Raw genomic sequence first — 26,671 nt, forward strand, 5'->3', positions numbered from 1 at the left:
GCAATTCTCGTGGGTGAGGTTCGCAGACTTTCTGCATGAATTAAATGTCTGTTTTCCTGTCTTCTGCCAATTTAGGTATTTGTCATGGCTCCATTGTCATGGCGACTGCTGCCGTGGGACCCTCACTGGGGGTGAGGCCTCTCCATTAGGATTCAGGGCAGCATTTCTGCCGGCAATGCTGAGGACCCTCTTCTGCTGAGCACTCCCTGAGCACGGGGATCTCATTGCACCACAGAAATCCCAGTCGAACAGTGACTCTTCACAGCAGGGAGGCAAACGAGGTTGACTCTAAATTTTGTTAATTATGTGGAAGCAACTCGATTTCCTTGCGAGCATGTTGTCAGCGCAGCCGTCTCAGTCTATTCCTGGCCAGTGGAGCTGGATGAGGATGCTTAGGAACCCCAAAGGATGCTTTGCAGCTGTTTTGCAGAACAACATAGAAATAAAGGAGCCATTTCCAAAAAAAAGCCCCAACCAAACACCCAAAACCAAAACCCAAGACCTTTTTTGTGGAACAGCATGGGAAAGAGGAGGCGTTTGCACAAAATGTGAGGTCTGGCATTTGGAAAGAAAAAAAAAGGCAAAAGAAAACGTAACAAAACAACCCAAACAGGTGTCTCTTGCAGAGAAAGAACCTTTTGTAAGGAAAGGTTTTTTAGGCAGTATGCCGAGGACGACAACAGGAACACAGGGAGGAACCCGGCGGAGCAGGGAGAAGGGCGGTGCGCGGGAGGGTGTTCATCGAGGAGCCTCGTTAGCGCAGTAGGTAGCGCGTCAGTCTCATAATCTGAAGGTCGTGAGTTCGATCCTCACACGGGGCAGAGGTGGTCTCCTCCTTTTCTTATCCCTCCGGCGGAAAGGTTTTCCCAAGCGAAGGGAAGTGTTTGTATTTTTTTTTTTGTAACGGAATTGCAGCAGGAGGCGGGACCGGGGCGGTGGGGATGCACCCCCGGGCTCGGAACGGGCCCCAGCGCACCCCCGTTACCGGGCACCGGCCCCGCCGTGCGCTCAGTCCTCCCGCGCGCCAGGGGGCGGCCGCGCTGGTTGGGTCGCACCGGGGAACCGCGGCCGCGCACCGTACGCTGCCGGCGGGGGCGTGGCGCGGCCGCGTGAGGCGGCGCTGATTGGTGGCGCCGCGCCGGTGGGCGGTCCCGGCGGCGGCGAGGGGCGGTGCTGATTGGCGGAGCGGCGCGATGGGCGGGGCCGGCGGCGGACGCGGCGGCGCGCCCCGGCGGAGCGGTCACAGCGGCTGCGGCCATGGCGGTGTGCGCACGGCTGTGCGGAGTGGGGCCGGCCCGCGGCTGCCGCCGGCGCGGCGCGGCCAGGGAGCAACGCCGCGGGGCCGCCGACAGCGAGCCCGACACCGACACTGACCCCGAGGAGGCGGGCGGCGGAGGCGGCGTCACGGAGGACGAGGAGGTGGCGGAGCGCATCGAGGGCGGGCGGCCCGCACCGCCTCCCGTCGAGGCCGGCCCTGCCGGGCGGGCCCCGCTGTCCCTGCTGGAGCTGCCCCCGGAGCTCCTGGTGCAGATCTTCGGCTCCCTGCCCGGTACCGACCTGCCCAGCCTGGCCCGCGTCTGCACCACCTTCCGCCGCATCCTCCGCACCGACACGATCTGGCGGCGGCGCTGCCGCGAAGGTACCGCCCGCCCCGGGGGGATGGACGGGCCCGGGCTGCAGAGAGGGAATGGGGTCAGGAGTGCGAGGTCAGGGGCCTGGAGGATGCAGGAGGAGAGGGAGAGTGCGAGAAGGTGATAGAGTGTGGAGTGGGGTCCTTGAGGGATGCAGAACGGTCGGGGATGCGGGCTGTGGGGCCGTGACAGGGGCACTTAGGGCTCCATGTGTGGAGGGCGGAGAAGAGGGCACAACTCGGGTCCTGTGGGCACTGCCCCTTGGTGGTGGCATTTACTGCAAAAGGGTGGCATGTGGCGAAGGGCGTCGGTCTGGGGTTGTGCCCCGGGGGCAGCTGGAGGGCAGGAATGGGAAGGGAGCAGCCCTGGGAGATGATGCCTCCATATGGGGTGTCCTTGGATGAATCCTGAGGATGGGGTGTTGCAGGCAGCGAGAACAGGGAATGCTCGGTTCCTACACTAGGGAAAAAAGGGGCTCTTGGGATTACTGGAGCCGTGGGAGCACGCCGGTGGGTGCACGGAGGAGGGCAGGCCTGGGAGGGAGTATCCATTTGGGAATTGTGGAGGAATCCCAGGTTAGCGTGTGTGTTTCCCGGGGAGCGCCTGGTGCAAGGATGCTGTGCTGCAGTAACGTGAAGGCTTTGGGGGTGGTTTTTCCTCAGCCCTGCTCTGTGAGGCTGCAGATCTCACTCATTACTCCTCATCCTCACTCACGTGGCTCTCTGTCCCCTGTTTGTTAATCCAGTGCCTGTCCCACCCTCCAAGGTCTGCCTTGCTGTGCTCATCTCTCCAAACACTGTGATCCTGCCAGGTGCTTCTGCTGCCAGCACATGAAGTCATGTATATTTTCTCGTTGTTTGTTTTCTGTTTTTAATACCAGTGAGGGCATCGAGATACAGGATTTGGGTATGTCAGTGGCTACCTGCAGTGGGATCCCTTGGAATCCATGAAGCCTTGCAGGAATGAATTCATGCCTTATCAGCAGTATTCAAGAACCTTTGGACAATACAAAGGCTGTACCTAGAAAATGTAAACTGAAGCATTTTTATTTCTTAGTTCAGCATTGCCCCATAAATTAATATTGTTTTTAGGAGACAGGCTAATAAAATGGGGTTAATTCTTTCCTTGTACTCCTCTAGTGACATAGAGTCCTCACGGATGTTTGTGTATTTGGTGAATGGTTTGCAAAACTTCACTGATTAATTATTTTAATAGGTTATGGTCCTGGCAAAATGGTCATACAGAAATGTATATAGCTTTTAAATATAAGCTAGGTTGGCTTGTAAAGTAACCACTAAATTAGGCCTGATGGGGAAATGCATTTATTTATCACGTCTGCTCCTTGGATTTTCTTACCAGCATGTAAAGCAATGTTCAACAGCTCAGCTGAAATGTAGGGAAGTAGTGGGCTTTGTGTGGCTAAAACTAAACTGGGTAGGAAATGAAGGTATTGAGACTACACTTTTGTCTGAAGGCCCTTAGCTAACAACCAGGTGAGAGGTGCATAAACCGATTTTTGATTCTTTTTGCACACTATTTCTTGTGTTTCCCGACGTACCCCTTCCAAGCAGTGTCAGGGAGCACGCTGGGGGGCTGCTGGTGGGACTGAGGAAGATCACATGCCACAGGTGCCCAAGCTCTGCTGAGTAGATGAGGGGCAGGTTCCTGGGCAGAAAACTTCCTACACGCGTGAAAACTGATGCTGGAATCTTTCAACCAGTCCTGGTTTTCCAAGCAGGTCCTCATCTGGACTTCTCAGGCTGTTTGTAGTTCTTTGAATTGCTCTGCACAGCAGTGAAAGTAATTACTGTTGTGTTAGGACTGTCACGTTGAGTAGATGTACGTGAGTATCAAAGTGGGCATTATTTTATAGGTATATATCAAGTGTTAGTATGTAAATACACATACAATATTTAGAAAACCCTGTGCTGTGTTCCTGTGCAGCCATACACTGGTGCTGTGTGATAGTCAAACATAAAATGTAATCACTTTTTGTAATCTTTCTCAAAAACAAGCCCCCTCCCGGCTGAGGTCAGTACTTAAAGGGTGTGTTTGTATCTGCCTGAGTCTTGTTGGGAGGCTGCATGTTCTGAAAACAGGGTGAGAGCACTTGTGCCCCTCCAAGAATACCCCTTGTATTGGTGCCTTATTCACTCTGCTGATGATCATGAAATCCTAGAATATCCTGAGTTGGAAGGGATCCACGAGGATCATCAAAGTCCACCGTGATGTTCCAGAAGTAACTGGAACTTGGTGTCAATTGTATGTGCAAAACTACATGTGTTTTCAGAAATGCACAACAGTGAAGAGGCAGGAAGGACAATCCTAAAATTAAAGAGAACAGAGAGTAGCTTCTCTGAGAGAACGTGGTTGTTGCAGTGCTTTGTTTGGCCATTTTTTACCTTCATCTTGGACAGGAGCAGCGCTGGATGTAAGGAACAGCCTGGCTGTGTCCCAAGTTGGACAGGGCCCTCGATCCATGGAGTGTTGGTGTGTTGTTCTTGCCCTGCTGTGGGCCAACTCAGCTGTAGATTAGTGTTGAAAACACGTTGTGATTATTCCAAGTGTCTGCCTGAAAACACAGTGGCTTTTGCTGCTGGTTGTGAACTGGGAGAGCACTGGGAGTAACCAGGAGTTGTGTAACACTGACACGGCTGTTTGGGCCGTTGTCCTTTTATCATTGCAACTGTTTGGGGTAAACAATGTCTCTGAATTGCTTCCTTGGCAAGAAGAGGGTTGCAGTCACTTCCATGTTTTCTATAAATAGGAAATTGCTGATCTCTGCAGCGGGAGCAGAATTAAAGCCCGTTTCACCCTGGCTGGTGGCCTGACCTACCTTGGTTAACACCTGATAGTCCATTTTACATGGTAACTGCCTTCATCTTAAACCAAAACAGGGCAAGTGCAGCAGAACATCTGGGAGCAGACCAGTAATGCAGAACAAACAGCTCTAGAGCCTGAATGAAAAGGCTTTTGTTTGTGAAAACAACTTCCAATGGCTTTTGGACCTGCTGGAAAATGTCAGCAAAGGGGTTAGAGTTTCTGACCTTCAGGTTGTATGGAAAGAGGTGCCTGTGGACAAGAATGGTATGTGATTTTTACACCCTGAGGGAACTGTTGGATGGAGTTCAGCTCTCACAAGACTCCGAGGCATCCACACAGGAGTGGTAAATACAAGTCTTCCACTGGGAGAAATGTCTGGGAGGGGACTTGGTCTGTCTTAATCTGAAGGTTCAACTTCGGAAACAAGAAGGTGATTTCCAAACTCATCTACCTGATATTTCAGAGGTGCTAACCTGAGAACCTTCCATTTCAGTGGTCACTGGAATAATCCAGTGAGTTTCTGTGCTCTCTGTTTCATGTCCAGCCTTGTGAACATGCATTTATCTCGGAATAACTGGAGGACTTGATTAGAGAGGACACAGTGGAAGTTCAGCAGTGGTAAAGGCTGTCAAGCTCTGCCAGACATCCCAATTTCCTCTGAATTGCGGATGTCCACACACAGATGGCAGCTGCTCCCTGGCATTGCCATGCTGAGAAAGGTGGGAAAAAAAGCAGGAATTTGGTCTCTGATATTAGCACAGGGGTTCTTCCCAGCCTGGGATGGAAGAGCCCTGTTTGTTTTTTAAACTTCAGCATAACACAGCTTCTCGTATGGAGGAGGAGGGAATGTGAGGCTTGGAAGTGTTTGGAGCAGGGCAGGGTATGTGACACTTCCAGAGTATTAGTGCAGATCATAATAAATGGAGGCTGCTTTTCCAAGTCCTTTAAATTCCAGTGCATGTGACCATGGAAACAGCACCGTGTCCCTATGTTTGGTAAATCAGTCAAGCACTCCTCACAATCCCACTCCAATAGGCTTTCCAGCTGGTCAACTGGGAACTTGAAAACCAATTTCCATCCTTGCTTTTGAAGCAGAATTAAGTAGCCATTTTCTAACGTGTGAGTTTTGGTGACTGTTAACTCCTTAAAATACTTTACTCAGTGAGCTGCTGCACTGAGATACATTTCCTTAAAAATAGATTTAATTGTACTGAAGTGGAATTTTCCAGGAAGCTCGAGCCCTTCAGAGCTTTCTTGGAAAAGGATTTCTATTCTCTGTAAAGAAAATCTCACCAGTTTTATTTTTCTGTAGCTATTTGGAAGCTGTCCTTACTGTTAATTTATGTCCCTCTTCTGGGTTAAAAAGAGACAGCCAGCTTTCTTGCTTATGATATTTGGAGGGTTTTTTTAGGCACTGTGAGTCAAAAGACTGATTTTTCCTCATCAAATGGTCTGAACAGCTCCTGGGTCAGAAGAGCTGGAGTGATGCACTTATGGAGCTCAGCCATCACTGTGGCATTTTCACTCTCTGTAGTTGTTTGCTGACCAAAACAAGATAAGAACTAGTTATAAAATGAGTCTTAAAGCACACTAAGATTAGATTGTTTTTTTTCAGGATAATACTTCCTTATAAGCCTTGGATATGTAATGTCAAGTAGTGTGTAGCGATATAGAAATCCTAAATTTTTGTATTATTTTTTTAAAGGAGTTTGGTATTACTTGAAAGAAATCTGAATCTTTCCAGGAAAGATTTGAATTACAACCACTTTAATCCTGGTTTGGCTTTCATAAAATTGTGCTGCAGGTTATCAGAGGCACTTGGGTGTAACTGGGATAGAGCTTTGATAACAAATTACTTCCCACCCCACCCTGTTGTTTGGAAATACCTGCTGGTAGTGGATCTGCCATGGCACTGCACTGAGCCTGTGCTTGGAGTGCTTTATAGGTCTGGGGAAAATATTCTGAGCACATCAGTGTGCTCATGGTGCTGTTAGAGATGCAGTTTGGGCAGGATGCTCCGTGTGTCTCCTCCCTTTCCAGTGCAGTACAAACACCTTCAGTGACTGACTTCAATCTGCCTGCAGTGCAAAAAGGGCACATTTTACCTGTCCTGGGGCCAGGGCAGTGTTTGTTTACATGGAAAGAGTTGCCTGTTTCCAGGCTCTGACCACAGTGTTCCCATCCTCTTCCAAACAGCTCTCACTTTCCGATCAGCTGAGGACACGTTCTGTTCCCTCCGTCCCTTGGATGTTGTACCCACGTGTGTGCACGTGCAGAGCAGCTGTGGAAAACCTGGATAGCTCTGGCAGGAGGGATGGGCACACAGGGAGGGTATGGATTCCCAGGCTGCCTTGGAGCTCTGGTTTCCCAGGAGTCTCTGTTGACTCAGCTGGCGGAGGCCCAGCACTGACTGTTGTTTGTGCTGGGCTGTTCTTTCCTTCGAGCTCTCTGGGCTCTCAGGCTAACTGTGCTTCCTCATCCCACCTTGTGTCTGATAACACTTAGAGCTCCTCTGGCTTTGGCCATGGAAGTCAGCAGGAATTCTGCCACTGACCTTTGCATCTTTTGATGAAGGGCAACATGTTTGCTGTGCCTTCTGCCCACTCTCACCTTTCTTGACCTTGCTGCTTACCCAGAGTGATGTTGTGCAGGACGTGTATTCCCCACAGGCAGGCTGGCAGGAAGCCTTGTGCGTGCTTTATCATCATGGAAGTGTATTTATAGGCAGGAGGAGGTTGAATTAATTCAGGAAAACTTCTGCTTTTCTTGTATTTGGAAGCTGAATTCTCACTTGCAGCAGGTTTCCAGCATTAGGTGGTGTTTGACAGCCACAGTCGATTGTTAATTCAAGGATGCTCGACCCAGGATAAGTTTCATATTTAATGGTTTGATGAGGGTCTCCACAGACACACATGTCAAATATCTGGCAGATGTTTGTGCTGCTGAGGAAAGGTGCTTTTGATCTGTGCTATAGATGTCTTTGATGTCAATGAGGGCAGTTTTCCATTCTGAGATCTATCAGGGTCACTGCAGTAGGGTAGTTTTTGTTGCTGCTGATTTTTTGGGATCTCCCTCCTCTCATCTCCTCCCTCTGGGTTTCTGAGGATTTCTGGCACCGAGATGTTAGTACTTGCCTTTATTTTATTTGAAGTTTCTTAGAAGTTCGACGTTGACTTCCTGAAAATGAAAGGAGAGAATCTCATTTTCTGCTTCAAAGCTGCTCTGAGGTCTCCGACTCGCTTTGTTTTCGGGGTGTTCTGTAACAATCAAAGGCATTTCACTGTACAACAGCCCCTTCTCAATCTGATCTGCTTTCAAGTGTAACCATATTTGTACATGCTGATGCCTGTTTTATGTCTCCATTTCATTCTTTTTCAAGTCTGTGACCTTTTCTTTAGGATCCTAATAAGCAGTTTTCCCTGTTGGGTACCTCAGTGGGAGTAGATAATTACTACGCACAGTTGTGATTTGATCTAAACAGGCATTCAATCCCAGCTGGAATGAGGCCGTCTCCCACATTTCACACTCTTTCTGGTTGAGGTGTAAGCAGCTGTGACTTTGCTGTGTTTGTTTGTGCCTTATGGTGTGTTTGTTGCAAGCATTGCTTGTAAAATGTGTTGGATTCCACAGTGGAATTACGTTTAGTTTCTGTTTTTAAAGCAGAAATAAGATTTTGGTCTACTTTGGCAGCTTCAAGAAAGCACCTAATCAGATCCCAGTTATGCTCAAGCTGTGGATATCAAGACCCTGGGTACAAATCCCTTTGTGCCGGAGTTGACACTTTTATCTATGTTGTTGCAGAATATGGAGTCTGTGAAAACTTGAGGAAATTGGAGATCACAGGAGTGTCCTGTCGAGATGTTTACGCCAAACGTAAGTGATAGAGCTGATATAAATCTGCATGTCCTTGCTTAGTACCAGTTTTGAGAGCATATAAATGCTGAATATTTATTAAGCTTTGATGGCTTAAGTTGCCAGACTTGCTACTGGCAGGGGTTTCGTCTGGGAAGTTGACATATTTGGAGGCTCATTTAATAGTAAGCAGGTGCCAAGAGCTGGGATTTCTGTGCCTCCCAGTCCTTTGGTGGGAAAAGAGCATGTAATTTGATTTTATAATAAAGTGTATTGAGGGTTTTTCATCCTGTTTTGCCATTTTTGGGTCTTGCTAAGGAATTAATGGGTATTTTTTCTAAGCCTTGATCTCAGTAAAAGGACACAATTATAGGAGAGTGGGAGAGTGCTGTAAGGAAAGGGATGAGCATTCCTCTGGGCTGCTCCTGAAGGAGAAGAGCCTGGCAGGAGCTGTCACTGTGTTTTGGAAATGTCTGTGGGAGTGGGACCCCAACTCCTTAGCCCCACTGTGCCTTCTTGAGGTAGATGCACATCTTCTGTCTTGCAGGAAGGAGGGATGGGGCCATCACTGGATGAGGGAAACCAGAGTGGGCTAAGGACTGGATGGAGGCCTGGATCCATGGAGAGGCTGCCTCCCTGTCCCTTTGCAGGCAGAAGCTGAGCTGTGAGAGTCACCTAGGGAATGAGAAGAGGGCAAAGTCTATGTAACACTTTCCTAAATGCTCTCACTGTTTACAGATTGAGGGATTTCCAGAGTCTAATCTGTTTGTTGATTTAATAACCTTCAGCAGATCTGTCTCACACATGTTTTCAGTCTCCCTTTGCACCAAAGTAGTTTCGGAATCCGTTAGCAGAGTGACACTTGATGTGTGAGCACCACTTCTGTGATGGTCTGTATAAGGTCGATGTCCACATCCATCCAGCAATCCCAGCTAGTGATGGTTATTCCCAAGTTGGAATGATTGGCAGTTGTTTCTGGCTTTCGGGAAAGATAGCCAGCCACTATCTCGGCGTTCCTGCTCAGATCCATCAGCTTGCCCTGTCCCAGACACTCGGTGGAACAGTTTCCTGGTAGTGTCACCCCATTTTCTCTTCTGTCCCATAAACCTTTTTAGTTGCAGAGGAAGTAATTTGGGACTACTGGCAGGACTCACTGACTTTTGCACCCACTGACTGTGCTTCTGTAAATGGGAAATAGGGAACTGAGTGTAAGTGCTAGAAAGCAGAACTAATCCAAGGCGTGGGCTACTGTCCATGGAGTTACTTGATTTTCTTGAGGCAGCAATGCAGACTTTGAGGACCTTGATTCCACTTGGAATTCACTAGATGCCATTTGTAAATTATGTGTGGGAATCTGGAACATGGAAGTTGTGTGTGAGAAATCCTGCTACCGGCTGTGCCTGAGACTGGGGCTGATGGAAACAGCTGGAAGTGAAGAGCGAGTTGGACTTTCCTGCATGGTTGGTCCAGATCCATGAAATGGTTGGTGCTGGTTCCAGTGGAGCAGAGTTTGCTGGCACTCACCCTGCTCTGTCTGTTCAGGTATAAACCCACGGGTGAAGTCGGGGCGTTTTATGAAAATCCTTCCCGACTACGAGCACATGGAGTACAGAGATGTTTACACCTGCCGTACGTACCCCCTGCTGCCTGATGCTTCCTGCACTGAGCACGCACGACATGCTGCATGGAGTGTGGCGTGGCTTGGAGCAAGTGGCTTTGGGATGGACCTTGGGACAGCAGGGAGCTCCCATCAGTCACTTCTGTCTGTTGTGCATTAGAGCGTTCTGACCCTTTGGGGTGACTGGGAGCAGGGCAGGCAGTGAGGTGTGTTGGTCTCCCTTTGAGGTGCTTTCAGTTAAATATTGTCCTGGCTGGGTCCTGGGTTAGAATATTGTCCTGAGTTAGAATATTGCCCTGACCAGGTGCCAAAAGGAGGGTCTCTGTTCCCAGAACAGGAGCACTCACTCTGCTGTGTGTGAATTACTCCTTTCTTAGAGGAAATTATTCAGATACCCTGGTGAGGCCTCCCAAAAGCAATTCTAAATAAGCTTTGAACTGGTAAAGAGCTTTGTCTTGATCCAGGTGAGCTGCAGACAGATCCACAGCCCTTCCTCGGGAAAAATGCTGAGCGTTCCCATAGTAATTCCCTCCCTGCACAGTGAATCCTTTTAAGCACCATCTCTGTCTCTAGGAAACATCCTCCTGCTGTTTCAGAGATCGTGATTTGCCTTTCTAAGTCAAGAAGCTGCTCTGGATTAACTGTTCTTTCCTTCCTAATATTGTGCTGGGGGAAGAATAGTTAAACCCTTGGAGTTTAAGGCTCAGTGTTCAGCTGGAATTGAGGGGGAAGTACTGATCAGTTTACATCAATTAAGGAAGCCAGTACTGTTTGGTATTTATTTGGAGGGGATGTTGAGCTGTCTCTGATGCTCCTTTGGGTCTGCAGAGTTTTGCAGACTCCAGTTACTAATTCAGTGGTGCTTGGAATGTAGGTTTTCACACATATTAATGTGTGGAGTGGATGCTGCAGAGTTTCCTGTGCTGAAGAAAGCAGCTGAGCATGGGCTGTGCAGGGGAATGGAGACTTTAATGTGAGTCAGGACAGACAAACAGCAGCACTAGAGCAGGAATTGGTACAGAGTTTTACGTTTGGCAGTCCTGCCTGTCAACACCAGCTGTGTTCCAGAGCTCGATGGGAAGGAGAGACACGTCCAAGCTGCAAGATGGATTCCTTTGGAGATTGGATATTTGCTCCAAATGTGCTGTTTATGATGTCTCAAATGACATTTAGTGCTGTTCCCTCAGTTGTAAATTCTTGAGCTACCCCAAACTTCTGATATCTCATGCCCCTTTTCTCTAGGGATGTTTTGTGTTACTTGGGGAAAGCTTGGATGGTTGGACTTGCTGATCATAGAGGTCTTTTCCAAAGTAAATGATTCTATTGGTTCTGAGTCCGTCTGGTTTAAGATGGGATTGCCCATTTCCCCCTTTTTCCCCTCCTGCCAGGATTTACCATGGAAGCATTCCCTAATTCCTATTCGTACCAGCAGGTGAGCTCAGATCGCTTTCCCCAGGGATTTAAAGCCACCTGGCTGACACTGAGCTCTTTCCATGAGCAGGTCAGTTATCACCAACCTGGGCACAGCAACTGCTTACATTGTTCCAGCTCATTTTACTTATAGATACCTTGCTGCATCCTGGGAGTCTGGGAGAGTTGCAGTAGATCAGGTTTTTCCTGTTCAGGACCCTCCCCATTCCCTGCTTTTCCAGGCCCATTCCCAGCTGGATTCAAGCCACTTTCCCGTCTGAAGAGCATGCAGGGCTGCTTGTAGAACGTGGATAATATCCAGGCTGGATGAAGGCTGTACTGAAACATCCAGTGGATGTGGGTTTGCTCAATTTGGCGGGATGTGGACTCAGAAATTTGGATAGGCAAGAAACTTCTTCAGGATTTAGCACAGGCAGCGTGCACAGCAGAGGAAAACCTTGGAGAAAGACCCAAGTGCTATTTTCTTTCAAGGAGCAGGAAGGGAAACAACTGTCAATCCATCCTGTCTCCTGCTAGGAAGAGCCAGAGCTGGAATTCATCAGCTTTTCCCTGCAAAGGATACAGCTGCTGGCTCATTGGGGTCCGGAGACACCCCAGGCTTGAAAATGGGACCATGCTTTTTGCTTTGAGACTGGTTTGGGCCCTTGGCCAAATACCAGCATTTTCCTCCGTAACTTCTGAAAGTGAATGGGGTTTTTTTGGCCTCCTCCCTCCTTTGCAGCTCCAGGTTTCAGGGTGGTCGGGGCGGATGCTGAAGGAGGCTGTGTCTGGGACTCAGCCGTGTTTCCTGAAATTGCTTCCAACAGGAGCTGAGGTGGGAGGGACATCCTCATCCCTCTTGGGCAGCTTAGTTTTCTGTCCTAAAAATAAGAATAAATTAAGAAAGCTGTTTTTTATCAGCTCAGTGCCAGACAGGGTAGAAGGCAGACTGTGGTGGGTGGAGCAGCTCATGCACAAACCATTTATTAATGTGTAATTCCTGAGCCGGGAATGTGGTTTGCCTGCTTGCCTTGGTGCTGTTTGTGCTGCACTTGGTTCCCTGGGTGAAACCAGGCCATCAGTCTGAAATTGTTTACTGCACAGGAAAAAGGCTCCTCCAGGCCAGTTGGCAGCATCTCTGGATATCACTCCCTGCTGTCCTAAACTTCCGTGGAAGTTCTCTGCTTTGGTGGAATAAAAATACTCCTTAGTTCTTGCTGTCTGAACTAGTTAATGAAACAAAGCTGGTGGGACAGCTGCACTGACACACAATTCTTCCTTTAAATGGATGCAAAGCAAACACCATTTTTCAAGGCAGTCCTGGAGGCCAGAATGGGTTATTGTGGCCTTCTGAGTTGGCCATGAACATCACTGTAAGGCAAATGCAGTATCTTCTTGCCGTCTTTAGAGAAATAATCTGCATCCTGCTGTTCCTGCCCAAAATGCCAGACTGTGTGGTGTCTTCACGTGAAGGTTACTGGTCATGTCAGGGAATTATATGGGCAAAAGGAATGGCTGACCGGGTAAGGACTGGAGGCAGGTTAAGGTTTCTTCACGAGAGGAGGTTTAAGATCCTTCTGTAACAGCCATTTTCTCCTGCTTGCTGAAAACATTCCTACTTGTCCTTCATTTAGGTGGGATTGAAGGGACACTTGGCTCTGGAATGAGAAACAGAGGAGCCTCCCCTGCTGCTGTAGGCTTTGAGGGGGGTTGGAAGCAGCTTTTGGGCATTGCTGAGATGTAGCTGCTTATGTAGAATTTCTCAGGCCGTGGCTGACCTGGTCACACCACAGGATCTCAGGCCGTGGCTGACCTGGTCACACCACAGGATCTCCTGAGCTGCTGTGATCCCTGCGCTTTGCCCGTGCTCTCAGTGGCTGTTTTAAGGATGCTTAAACTCTGGAGACAAGTTTGTCTACACAAGGCAGGGAAATGCTTTCAAAACATTCAAATTTCCCTGTTCCTTCCTGCCTTTCTGCCTTTCCTTATTTTCTGTTGCTTTGCAGTCTGAAGCATCGAGTGCATTTTTGGTAACTGGAGACGGCAGATATTTTGATTTGGTTTTAGCTCTGGGTATATCGTGTGATTTGCATTAATGGGACCATGTTGCATAAGTTTTCTGGGAATTCCTGGCGAGGTAGGTGGTTCTGCCCCTCCACAGGCCCAGGAGCAGAGAATAACATAAATGTGTGTGAGCTTGTGGGAGGCCTCAGTTCCAGAACTGCCTGGCTGGGGTTGGACACAACCAGTTTTCCTTAGTAAAGGCAGTTGTGAGCGGTATTGGTCAGTGCTATGTGCAGTCTGATTTTCATTCCCAAAATCCCAATTCCTTAGCTTGATGTGCTCCCTTGGGTGTCTCCCTGTTCCCTAGTGCTGCACCGGTACCGGCACATCCTGGGACTGTGGCAGCCGGACATTGGGCCCTACGGGGGACTGCTGAACGTGGTGGTGAGTGAGTACCTTATCCAGGGGCTGTGGTTTTGAGGATTGAGGAGCCTTTTTTTATGCTTTCCAGGCCTGGTGGCCCTTTTCATACCACTGAAAGTCTGAACAATCAGCCCTCAAGCAAGTGATTGGGACCCAGAGGTTCTGGGTTCACTCTTGATTTCTTTTACATTGGACATCAGGAGGAATTTCTTCTCAGAAAGGGTTGTTAAACATTGGAAGGGGCTGCCCAGGGAGGTGCTGGAGTCCCCATCCTTGCAGGTGTTCAAGGAATTGCTGGACGTGGCACTCAGTGCTCTGGGCTGGGTGACAAGGTGGGGATTGGTCACAGAACCCAATGATCTCTGAGGTATTTTCCAACCTAAATGATTCTGGGATTCTTTTCATCATCACCACCTTTCTCCAGAAAGTCCTTTTATTTTTCAGCTCTACCTCAAACAGCCCCAGGAGCACATAGAAAACATGATCAATATTTAAAGGAAAGACTTGTTTTAGAGTTTAATGCTGATATTCCAGTGGCTGGCACAGGTTCAGCAGAGGTTTTAGCAGTGGCCCATCACTTAGGGCATTATCTTTGCTTGCAGCTGAACATTTTGCAAAGGGTTTTGCAGTTGTGTTCTTACACCTTCCTGCAGTTCCCACATTTCACCAGCCATGTCTAAGACTTGTGCATCACATGTAGAGTGATACTGGTGCAAGACCTGTGGAGTCTGGCAGCTCTGGTGGTGCTGGGGAGAGCAGTTAATGAACAACATTTGACTGGGGAGAGCTGAGCCAGGAGTTTGCCTGAAGCCCTTGTTCTTTGCACCAGGGTTCAATAACTGCCAGGTTGAAGTGGAACAAATCACGAGGCCTTTGGGTTTTGCAAGATTCTGTTCCATGAACTGGTATAAAAGTGCATCCAAGTGCATCAATACTTACATGATACTGTGACCTTATAAAGACAAGTGCCTCTGTGGCGCTTCTCTGGTCTCAGATTTCTCTGTTTAGAAAATATCCTGCCTCTGGAATTGCAGGGCCTGAGGGGCAGGGTTCTGTTAGTGCAGGAAAGGGGCTGGCACTTGTGCCTCTCAGCAGAGGAGAGTGTTGCTTCCTGTGCTGCCTGTGAGGAATAGGGCCAAATAATTCCTTGTCCAGAAGGGATAATCATGGGAAGCAGAGTTCATCTGTTGGAATATCTGCCAGCATGAGCTCTCAAACCAATTAGAGCTTGACTTGCTGTGTGGTCTCTCCCTCTGGATCCTGCGCTCCAGGCATCCCTCACAAAGTCGTTTGCAGCAATAAAGTCCTGATCATTTTCCAGTGGTGCAGGAAGCCTTGTAAAGAAACCCACACCCAGGGTGTGCTGTGAGTGCATATGGTCTGGTTTAATTGCTGGAAAGCCATTTGGAAATGCAGCAGCTGTTTTGCAGCTCCTGACCTGGGCCAGAACAGCCTCCAGAGTTTGCTGCAAACTCCTGAGAAACCGCGCAAGGCTGATCTCGTGGGCTTTGTGTCCTTTACCTCTACAGGTAGATGGTTTGTTCATTATTGGATGGATGTACTTGCCACCTCATGACCCTCATGTTGATGATCCCATGAGATTCAAACCTCTCTTCAGGATTCACCTCATGGAGAGGAAATGTGCAACAGTGGAGTGTATGTATGGTCACAAGGGACCTCATAACGGCCACATCCAGGTGAGCTCCTCTGGCACTGCCAGCATCACCTGTCCTTTGGCTCTGGATATGGATTCATCAAAAAAATGGTAGAATTTGATTTCAGAGATGTGGATTTTACCACCTTGTTGTGTGTGTGTATGCCAGTTTTACACTCATTATGTGTCTGACAAGTTGTGTGGGCTGTTCCCTGCTCTGAATTTGTTCCCTGGCAGTAGTACAGTGAGGCTGTTGTACTGTCTTCTCTTGGGCTGGGACACTGTGGGAACACCAGGATGTGCACAGGCTGGGGGAAGGGATATGTAAAATGGCCTTGGGCAGCTGGTGAATGTGTCCAGGCAGACACACAGACCTGTTTTACAGCTCGCTCCAAGGTGAGACCTTGAGAAGATGATGCAGCATCCAGTCAGCATGTGGGATGCTTTGAAGAGCTTCCTGAGAGGTTGCTTGTTTTATTTTAAAAAAGGAAGTTGAAATAGAGAAGCAGCTTAAAACTATTATCTTTTATTAGAATGCTTTGAGGGTTTATTTCTTTTTAATTTCTCTATTCTGCAGCTCCTGCTCTCGGTGCCACTTAATGATTTCTTTGTTGTATCAGATTCAGTAACATTTGTTGTGTAAAGCATTTACTGTAAACAGTCTTAGTTACCTCATCTGAGGTATCTCTGGACAGGTCTGTAACCTGTTAAATTCTCCTCCATGGTAACTACAGATTGTAAAGAAGGACGAGTTCTCCACGAAATGCAACCAGACGGATCACCATCGGATGTCAGGGGGAAGGCAGGAGGTAAGAGTGCTCTGCCAGGAGTCTGCACTGAGGCTGTTTGTGTGTCCCCTTTCTCAACATAAGCTCTTAGCTGATGTTGGGGTGGGAGGTGGTCTCCTGCCTTCTGACTTCTGTGTGTTTGGACATACATGAAAACCCAGGCTGGGGGCTTTTGGCTGAATTAGTTTCAGGCAGTTCTCTGTGCCAAGGTACTCTTTGAGCCCCAGCACCCTCCTCCTTCCCCTGCTGTGACACCATTCCTGTTTGGTAGCAGACCTGTCCAAAGAGAGACAGCAGCACATATTGTACATCACACAACACTCCAGGCACTGATCTCTGTGGTGTTGCTGTCTGAGTAATTAAGATCTTTCAAAGGCCTAGGAGTGAATACCAGCTGCATTTGAATACCTGCTGGTCAGAGAGGCACCTTCCCACTGCTTGTCTTGCTCGAGGGATTAAAGGCTTCATTTGGTTGTTTATCCTGTGTCTGTCAGCTCTACCCAGCAAAGCAGATTCCTGACTCAAGTGCCTGTGTTAAGGTGCAGGTATCAATGTCAGGATAAATACCTGCTCCAGGTACTGGTGTTTGCTGCCAGCTGGCTGCACGTGACAGATCTGATACTTCAGGAATGCTGTAAAATGCCTGTCTGCTAATGGGAAACAGCTGGGTGAAAGGGTTAGCGAAGTGTTTTCTGGTGCTGTAGCAGATGAGAAATGCTTTAATACTTCCAAAGCGCTGCGTTAAGCGTGCGTGGCATTATGGTAATTGGAGGGTCTGGCTTTGGGAGATAAAGCAGGAAGGTTTGGAATATCACTTGGTAGGCTGCTATCTCAGTGTAAGCTGTTATCACACCAACTCATTGCGGGGTATTAACTTGTCAGAGCTGGAGCCGAGGTACTTCAGGAGATGGTTTCAAAGCACCCTTTGGATTTAGATGCATCAGTATTAAATCAGCAGGATTTAACCTCCTAAACCTTCAGTGCCTTTCAAAAGCTTCCTGTTTTATGTTTCACATCAGGACAGGGCACAGGAGTCAGATGATGGGCACACAAATGAGTTAGTGCAAGATACGTCAGGACGTAAAGAAGTAGTAGATGAGCTACTTTGCAGTAACAGGTGATGTTTGTGGTTTTATTCTGAGGAGGTGTATTGGTTCTACCTGTGATTTATTTGAAGGGGGGATGTTTGTTGTGTGGTGACTGATAGTTACCATTATCACTATTTGTTAAGCCTATTTCCAGGCCGGCTCTGTAGCAACACGTGCTTGTTCCCAAATCCAGCCTGATCCTCTGTCTTTGGCAGAGCATATGCCCTGTCTGTGGCTCTGCCAGTGAAACATGCTGACAGGGTGAAGTCATGTTGGGGGACATCACTGAAAGGTCCTTATCTTGCTCCTTTCCTCCTTGTGCTGCAGGAATTCCGGACGTGGCTAAGGGAAGAGTGGGGTCGGACTCTGGAAGACATCTTCCATGAACACATGCAAGAGCTCATCTTGATGAAGTTCATCTACACCAGCCAATATGAGTAAGAGCTCCAGCTCTTGGTATTGAGGCTGCTGCAATTTCACAAGCACATTGGAGCATTTGTCCTGAAGATAAGGGTTTTCCTTGGGCTCTCACAGCCAAAGGAATGCTCTCTCTCTGCAGGCTCCATGCAGGGATACACAGTGCTTTCCAGAGGTGTAATTACAGCAGTAAGAACAAGTTCTGTACAACAAATATGCACAGTAAGGTGCTTTTGAGTCATTTAACTGTGTTTAATTGGAAGACAGGGCAAATGCCTGTGGTCCCAAGGAGTGTCTGCTTATTACCATATTAGTCAGCAATATCCTTTGTAGTGCAGAAATTATACAGTCCCTGAGAAATTGGGGGGTTTTAACCATCACTCCAAGCTTCTAATACCTCAGAATAGTTCAGAGTACAGCCACCTCACTGTAACATATGTTTAAATATGCTTCACTCTTAGGTTTTCTGGAAATTCCAGGGAGTGAGGAAGTTTACTGTGACCTTGCTGTAGGAATTTCCTGGTGTGCTAAGTAGGACTGGGAGAAAAGTGAAGGGAGGGAGAGAGGAAGTGCTTGCAGAGGTGTAAAGCAAAATCCACTAAGCTTGTTGGTATTGCTGAAAAGACAGATCCCACCTCTCTTGGCGACATCCTAAAGCTGCTGGAGGAGCAGAATGCCAACACATTCCTCATGGTAAGGGATTCTCCCTTAACCTCTCTCTAATGTTTTTGTTTTGCACAGCAACTGCTTGACCTACCGCCGCATCTACCTCCCCCCCAGCAGCCCTGACGACCTCATCAGGCCAGGGCTCTTCAAAGGCACCTACGGGAGCCACGGGCTGGAGATCGTCATGCTGAGCTTTCATGGGAAGAAAGCCAAGGGGACTAAAATCACTGTGAGTGCATTTCCCTTTCTCTCAAGTGCTTGTTAAAGTATTCTCAATGCCATGGATGAATAGGAGGGATCTCTGTGTCAGAGATAGTCAGTTGTTGCCACCCCAAACCCTGTTCCCTGGGGGGGTTGGTGGCATTGGGTGAATCTCAGCGCATGCAGAGTAACTAGAACCTGATCTGCAAGGTTTCTTCTGATTCCACCTGGCTTCCCCTTCCCTTCCTCTCCCTTCCAGCTGCTTTCTGTGAGCAGCTGGTAGCAGGTCACCGGAGATCCCTTGCGTGTGTCTGAGGAGCAGGTACCAAATGTTGGCAGCTCTCCACTGAAGTCAGGCAAGTGAGCTCCTTCCTCTCTGCAAGGAGGATTCTGGCAAAATGCAGCCACAGCTTTGACTTTCTTTCACCCTTGCAAGTACAACCTGGCTTGTAGCTTTTGATTTAAAACTGTTTCTGGGAGAGGGGGAAGCAGAGATGACAATTGACAGCTCAGGGAACAACAAGGTCCAAGTGGCCCTTTTTTGTTGCCAACTCGTTGACTGTAGAATCGGGTGAACTCTGTCGAAGTCAGGTGATGACGTGGGGAGGACACAGCTCTGAACTCTGTAGCTCCCTGCCTCTGCAGCTGCACTGTTGCTTCCTGTCTCTAGGGAGATCCCAACATCCCAGCTGGACAGCAGACTGTGGAGATCGACCTGGCACACCCTCTGCAGCTGCCCGACATCGAGAACCTGCGTGACTTCAGCGAGCTGTCCCGCATCGTCCTGGAGGTGCAGGAGCAGGTGCGGCGGGAGGAGCAGGAGCAGGAGCAGCGGCAGGAGGAAGAGGAGCGTTCCCAGCAGGCTGCCTCCCAGCCTGCTGCCAGTCCCCTGGGAGGAGAAGGTGCCGAGGGGGAAGAGACTGCAGCTGGCGCAGAGGGAATGACCCCGGACAAGGCACCAGCTTCCCAGCCCTTCGTGCTGCCCATGGGAGTCATCTCGAGGAATGAGGACTATCCCCGGACCTGCCGAATTTGGTAATGGGGACTGCTGGTGCCAGTTGTGCCAATCACTTTTTGAAAGGGAAGGGGGAGTCTTTGAGGTGTGTCCTGTATTTGTGTGCCATTTACCTGCCTGCAGATTCCCAGTCCCTTGGGATCAGATTTCACAGAATCCCAGAATGGTTTAGGTGGGAAGGGACCTCAAAGCGCATCTTGCTTTACCCCCTGCCATGGGCAGAGACATTTTCCACTAGACCAGGTTGCTCCAAGCCCCGTCCAGCCTGGCCTTGAACACTTCCAGGGATGGGGAGTTCACCACCTCTCTGGGTTCTGCCTCTGCCACCCAATCTCCCACACTCTTGTTTGCTCCCTCTTTCACCACACTGCCATCTGCCATCCCACTTCCTTGCTAGATCTTATCCTGCTTACTTCTGAAGCCAGCACCTCTCCTGTGTTCCACACACCTCCTTGTTTTTTTGGTGTTTTGTTTCCCAGAGCTGCCCAGCTCATATATTTAGAACTCTGTTCAAGCTGCTTCCCGTTCCTGTGTGTGTCATTTGTGTTCCTTGGCTCTGGGAACACAGTGCTCTCTCCCACCCTTCCCTGGCCTCTGGTGCCTTGGGGCCAGACCTGGAAGGTGTTGGACACTCCAAACAGTAGGTCCAGGCATGCAGAGAGCCTTGTTGAATGGGAGCTGGAATCAGTGAAGCATCACACTAAATGAAGTGTGGAAAAAGAGCCCAAAAGCTGAGGCTTAGGCAGGTGACATTCAGCCACACATCTGTGCTCATGGAAAAACCTACCAATAGCTGGTTAATCCCAGAAGGCTCCTGCTGTCACAACTGAGTTGTGCTTGGATAAAACCCTGCTCCACCTGCTGCTTGCTCGGAGGTGGGACTGACCTTTATTCCTCCTCAGATCATGGTAGATTTTTCTGCTTTTTAGATTTTTCTGTCCCTTCCCTTCAGTTTTGCACAAGGTTTGTCTCTCAGGTCACCCTCTCAACATGCCTTTCATTTCCTGTGAGGATTGTCTGGGGCCTCTGTTGATCCTTGAGTTGCAGAAGTAAATCTCAGATGGGCTTCTGGGCTGAACTACAGAATAATTAGGATGTGCAGGTGCTAATTAGAATAACCCAAAGCAGCAACCTGCAAGTAGCCGTGGAGAGTTTCTTGTCTTAAAATGGCATCAACAGGTGTTTAAGAAAAGACTGGATGTGGCACTTAGTGCCATGTCTAATTAGGTCATAGGTTGGACTCAGTGATCTCAGAGGTCTTTTCCAACCCCGTTGTTTCTGTGTGTGGGCAGCGTTTTATGTGAGGAAAAACTGAGTGTAAAACTCGCTGTTCTGTGGCGCCCACCAGCGTGTTTGACAGCGACTTCATCTGTCACTGATGTTGTTCCACGTTGTTCGTTTTTTTACTAAACACTGGGTGATCCTGGCTGTTTCTCACCCCTCTTTTGCTCTCCTCTCCTGGCAGTTTTTACGGGACGGGGCTCATCGCCGGCCACGGCTTCACCAGCCCCGAGCGGACGCCGGGGGTGTTCGTGCTCTTCGACGACGACCGCTTTGGGTTCATCTGGCTGGAGCTGAAATCCTTCAGCCTCTACAGCAGGATCAAGGTCTCCTTCCAGAACGCAGAAGCGCCTTCCCGTGAGGCCTTTGATGAAATGCTCAAGAACATTCAGTCCCTGGCGACTTGACGGGTGGTTTGTGACGGACAGGGCTTGGGGTTGCAAAGGCTGCTGCGCTCCCCCAGCCAGAGCTGGGGGGGGGATTCCTTGCTCTCGGTACCTCTGGATAAAAGCATGCACTTTTAATAAAAAGCCTTTTTACCCCAAATGTACACACCCCAGTTAAAATATCCATGACTGCTCTTTCCTCCCTGCCACTCCACGCTGCTTCCCAGCAGTCCTTGTTACCCAGTCTGTGGCATAGCTTTGTAGAGCTGAAGGGATCCTGCAGAGGAGGAAAAAGATCTTTCTTACTGCAAAAAAAAGAATGTATTGGGACAAAAATAATGCCAGATGAGAGGGACAGGCAGTGACAAAGCATGTCCTCCTCTCCAGAGAAACGTTTCTCTGGGTGTAGCATTGCCAGGAGAGGGTGGTGTGATACCTTCATCCTTGGCTTAGGAATTGGAGTGTGTGGTTTCCTTTGGAGAAGTACCCTGAGCTTGGCAGCGAGGGGAAGATCCCCACTGCAAATGAGTGTGTGTAGCATTATCCTGGCTTCTGGAGCTTGATGGATGTGCTGTCCCTGGGGCTCCAGGTCTGTGTGTCTCCCTGAGCATAGAGGAGATGGTTCTTTTTTCTTACAGGAGCTGGGTGTGGAACTGGAAATGGGTGTAAACTGCAAAAGCTGATGTGTTCCAACTGCTTTGTATCTGAAAGATTCACCTCAGGTCTTGTAAAAGTGGGTCTGAAAATGTAAAGGAAGGAGCAAAAAGAAAACCAACTGTGAGATAAGGGCAGCTGGAGCCTGCTGGCTCTGATCTGTGATGGGCAGCAGAAGGTGCCACGTGTCACTGTCACTGGTGTGACCCCAGCTGGGTGTCATTCCTGTATCAGGTTGCCCTTTGCAGTCCAAAGGAGCGACGAGGGATTCTCCTCGTGTTGCTGTGGCTCCTTCTGGCGCCTTTTGCAGTGGGTGCTGACAGGTGGGTGCTGCTGCTCCACTCACAGCACCCTTCTGTTCCCTTTTAGTTGTCCTTGTCTCATCCCAGGTGATTGTTTCTTCCACAGAAAGCTTTTGAGCTTGATTTCTTTCCATGATACCTGCATTCTGTGGCAGATCTGAGCTCCACTGGGAATTGTGGGCTGCAGGCAAGGAAGTAGATTCCCTATAGACTGTTCTGTACAGGAAATCCTGGCCAGTGCTCATCTACAGACTGAGTTGTGCTATAAACCATCAGCATTAACATGATCCTTTGTTGCAGTTTCCCTCTGGCTGTGATGACAAACTCCAGGTTCCTTCTCTTCTACCCAGATCAGTGTCTAAAAAAAAACCTCTGCCTTTACATCTTCTGCAGGTTTAGGTTTGTAAATGTGTCTGTACATGTGCTGGGAGCTCAGTCCCTGCCTGGTTCCACTGCCTGTGAGCAGCTTTTATTCTCACTCTCACAAGGGCTTTTTGCCATTTCTGGCTGTCGTGTGTTCCCTCAAGCTGTGTGAGAACCCAGGCTCCAGCAGAGACGTTGAGCAGCAGGTCATGTCACTCACAGGATTAATTCCTGTCTCTTTGGATAGAGTTTTACAAACGTCTGGGAATTTGAAGGTGATTTAGGGCACTTTTTTCTTTGTTTCCTACAGCTTTGTCAGGAGTGGAAAAGCTGCCTCAGTGTTAGAGGTGAGGAGCTGAAGTGTTGTTACTGTCCTGGTGAATAAGCTGTGAAAAGGAGGTTGGTTGTGAGCAGCCTGTCAGAGGTGTTCCTGTGGGCATCGGCAGAAGGAAGAGTCAGTTCAGATCACACAGGGCTGGGAGAGAGGGAGGTGGCAGTTCCTGTGCCTTGGTGAGTGGGCAGAGAACTGACCTGGAGCTAAAATCAGGCTTCTCAGCCTTTTGCTGTAGCTGCTGAGCTCTGTGCAGAACATGTGCCTCATGTTGCAGACAGAGGTTTCCAGGTTTGATGCAGGTTTCTGGGACACCTAAAGATGTTCAGTGCTGGGTTAATGGTTGGACTTGACGATCTCAGAGGTCTTTTCCAACCTGAGTGATTCCATGACTAGGACTCTGGTAACTGGGTGGCCAGTTTATCTTGGAGTTTGCTGTTAGGCTGGTGCAGTCAGCGTGTTGGCTGCCTTGTGTTCTCTTTAACAGCCTAAAGGGATGAGAGATGTCCCCTTTGGAAGTTGTTTCCTTTGCTTGTCCCAAAAAACAGCTTTTCTTCAGCTGGATCCATAGCTCTGATTGCAGATTCCTCCCCACTTCAGTGTCCCCACAAAAAGTAAAAATCATAGAGTTTTACACAACTGACTTGATAGTTTTTGCATTCGGTTTTTAAATTAAGATTAAAAATTTTAAAATTGAGATTAAAATTTTATAAATTGAGATTTTAAAGTCCAGACTGCATTGAATGCCCTGCAAGCACTTGCCTGGGGCCTGAATCACTCTCCTGAGTACTGACCTGACTCTGTATCTTCCCTCCTCCTTGCAGCCTGTTACGATGGCTTGGCTGAGTGTGTAAAGTGCGTTCCACCGCTGTCATGAAAGTTGTTACCTGCAGCTTCCCAGGGGGCTGCTGGGGAGTGCAAACCCATGGATACCAGTTGTCAGGAGGGTTTTGCTCCGTGCTGAGTCTGGGTCTGCTTTGTCACCTGGGCAAGGACTTGTTGGTTGGCTGTTGGCACAGGTTGTAGCTTGTCGCTTCTGAACCTTTCCAGTGCCAGTATCAAGGGTCTCCTGAAGGCGAGACCTGTTTGGCTGGCTGGAGAGAAGGGCTTTGTGGAGTCTTGATGCCTTGTGGGAATTTTTCACAGCTCAGCTTTGCCCCTGTAGTGGCATCTTTTTATTTATAACTCACCTGGTTGGCCTCAAAATGTCAGGATGTGCCTGATTAAAGGCAAAACCGCCGGGACCCCCGGCTTTGTTCTGTCTAGAGCAAAGGAAATAGCAAGTTTGGTATTAATATTCCTCCTCTGATACCTTTTCTCACCTTCTGCTGCTCCAAGCCTGGCAGGTTTTCCAGTTTTTTGTGGCATTTCAGAACAAAATTCCCCCTGATTTGGCTGGGGGTGAGTAAAGCTGTGAAGATGGTGAATTTGGAGACTGGCAGAAGTGCTGGGGGTGCTCCTGTGCCTGTTCCTCTGTGCATGGCTGCATCAGTGCTTTCAGAGCAAAGCAGGATAACATGGTGGGGAGTTAAAACTCACAACTCTGAAATCTTTGGGAAAGGGCAACGAGCAAGGGGAGCGGGGACAGATTTAGGAGCAGGCAATTTGGATCTGAGGATCACCCATGGCTGAGGGGGATGTGACCAGTGTCCTGATCCTGCCTTTCCTACAGGGAAGCTAGTGCTGACAGGACAGGCTTTTGCTGTGCTGGTTCATCTTCAGTACAGGCTGTACCACCCCCTGCACAGCATGTCTTCACTGCATACCCTGCTTCTTTCCCAAACCCTAGTTTTCCAGCTTGTTGGGATCTTTCTGTGAGCTGTTGACAGGGATAATGTGTGGTGGGGCCTTGCAGATGGCGATAAATTCCTGGTGCTGACGTCTCCTCGTCCTGTTGGCTCTGTGGAAAATCTTGGGGACAATTGGCTTGATTTCTTGATCCCAGATGGGTGGAAAGTGCTGGCGAAGATGGAAAACAACTTGTCAGGGGTAGGAATACTCTTGGCAGAAGCCTTTTGCATTAAACAAAAGCATTTGCAATGAGGCTGCAGAGCCCCAATGGCCACAGCAAGACCTGGGGCTGAATTCTGGCTCAGGAACAAGTGAGTGGTTTATGTGCTCAGACTGTTTTGTGCTCCTCAGTCCTGCTCTCTGTGTTGTCAAAACACATGGATTTGGCCAGCTGGAAAGCAGGAGCATCAAAGCTCCTCATGCAGCCAGTTTGTTTGCCTTGGGCCTGATTTCAGAGCTGTGAATGTGCTGTGCTCGGGCGTTGTGGTTGTAGGAGACTCTGCAGTGCATGGGGATTTGTCAGGCTGGTTTTTACTGAGGAGGAGGAAAAAGGGTGGAATTACTTGTAAGTTTGGGTGTGAGCTTCATTCTGGAGTGAACAGCAATGCTGCCATAGGAGTCTGGAATGGGACAGCAGTAGTCAGAGGGCAGTTTGTTGGGAAACAAGTACTGGGGAGAAAGGGAATTCCTGTGCAAATGTGCTTGGAGGTGTCAGCTACCAGGAAAAACCCAAACTGCAGCTGGCTCAGTGTTTACTTTTAAACAAATGACTTTTTATTGCTTTTTATTAATTTAAAACTAGTGGAACTTAATGGGAGTGTTGAGTGTTGTGTGGAAATGGATTGTCTAATCTCAGTTTGCTAGTTTAGGGAATGATAATGGATTAACTCTCTCTTGTAGCTGGTTGCTCACGTGGCCAATAACCCTCCGTTTGTTCAGCTGCCAAAGGATTGTGCTGCCCTCAGACAGCATCACTTACCAGTGGGACAGTGAAATATTTGAGATGTGAAGTGGAGGATAAGGTACCAAACTGTGAGTGCCACTGACCTTTGGGGTTTTTGTGTGCTGAATTAAAATGTATGATTCTGGTTTTTGTTTGGATTGCAGTCTTTTTAATTTTTGAGGCAAAGAGCACTCAGATCAACTGTGTTTATTAGCTTAATTAAAGCATTCTGCACTTTTTTTTCATTGATTGATACTCCCCCTTCCCTGTTTCTGTGTGTATTTTGCACTCACCACTTTAACATGACACTGATGGATTAATCTGGGCATCTCCTGTAGGCCTTGACTGTAAATAAGTCTCTATAAAGTACCCCGTGGTACTTATTAAAAATGAAGGTGAAACACCAGATCCCTGCTTTGTACAGAGGGCAGTGGGAGCAAAAAGGTGAGATTTTCATTCCAAAATACCATTTGACATCCAGCACCTTGGTTTCATGCCACAAATATCCTTGTGGAACATAGTAACTTGTAGTTTAAACACCTCACCTGCCCAGTCTGCTCCCCTGTTCAAGGGAGGGGGTTTTGCCTGTCCTTTTCTTTGTGGGTTTGAGAGGAATGGGATGTATAAACCCAACACTTGGCCTACTCCATCCTGGGTTTTGGAAAACTGAGCGAAACGTGTGTGTTACTTTTACACCTGATCATTGTTACCCGAGAAGCCTTTTCCAATTTCAAATAATAAAAAGCAATGTTTTGTGAACTTACTTCTGGTTGCTTCCTTTTTTTTTTTGTTTTGTTTTGTCCCAAAGGAAGGTGTTGGGTGGGTTCCACCCTTCTGACATGCAGCTGCCTGTCTTCCAGTGCGTGATAGGAATTAATTTTCCCTCCTTTTGGGAAGGGAGCAGTTAGGATTTTCTCAAAATGTCAGGCACGTCCCACACACACCTCATGCTGAGAAATCCTGCTTCTTCCTTTGTCCCTGTTTCCCGTTCTTTCCTCCTGCATCTTCCCTGGGGTGCCTGTGGTGCCCG

The 26,671-nt window shown here is 48.6% G+C and overlaps 1 protein-coding gene and 1 non-coding gene across 3 annotated transcripts; both read left to right on the forward strand.

The window, feature by feature from the left end:
• The first annotated feature begins 748 nt into the window (after positions 1-748).
• On the forward strand, positions 749-821 carry TRNAM-CAU. Its single transcript has one exon. It is a non-coding gene; the product is annotated as a tRNA-Met (tRNA).
• A 428-nt stretch (positions 822-1,249) lies between these two features.
• Positions 1,250-26,404, forward strand: FBXO31 (F-box protein 31). 2 transcript variants are annotated; one of them, XM_027737898.2, is made up of 10 exons: positions 1,250-1,639; positions 8,256-8,327; positions 9,849-9,935; positions 13,706-13,782; positions 15,291-15,458; positions 16,150-16,224; positions 17,619-17,728; positions 18,450-18,603; positions 19,246-19,610; positions 21,056-26,404. In XM_027737898.2, exons 1-10 carry the CDS (start codon positions 1,258-1,260, stop codon positions 21,276-21,278), a joined length of 1,713 nt encoding a protein of 570 aa, XP_027593699.1. In that variant the 5' UTR covers positions 1,250-1,257; the 3' UTR covers positions 21,279-26,404. The 2 variants fall into 2 exon arrangements, with proteins under 2 accessions (XP_027593699.1, XP_027593700.1); XM_027737899.2 differs by lacking the exon at positions 9,849-9,935.
• Positions 26,405-26,671: the final 267 nt, after the last annotated feature.

The sequence above is a fragment of the Pipra filicauda genome, unplaced genomic scaffold (genome assembly GCF_003945595.2).
Source record: "Pipra filicauda isolate LSUMZ 115617 unplaced genomic scaffold, ASM394559v2 scaffold415_size613988_pilon, whole genome shotgun sequence".
Lineage (NCBI taxonomy): Eukaryota > Metazoa > Chordata > Aves > Passeriformes > Pipridae > Pipra > Pipra filicauda.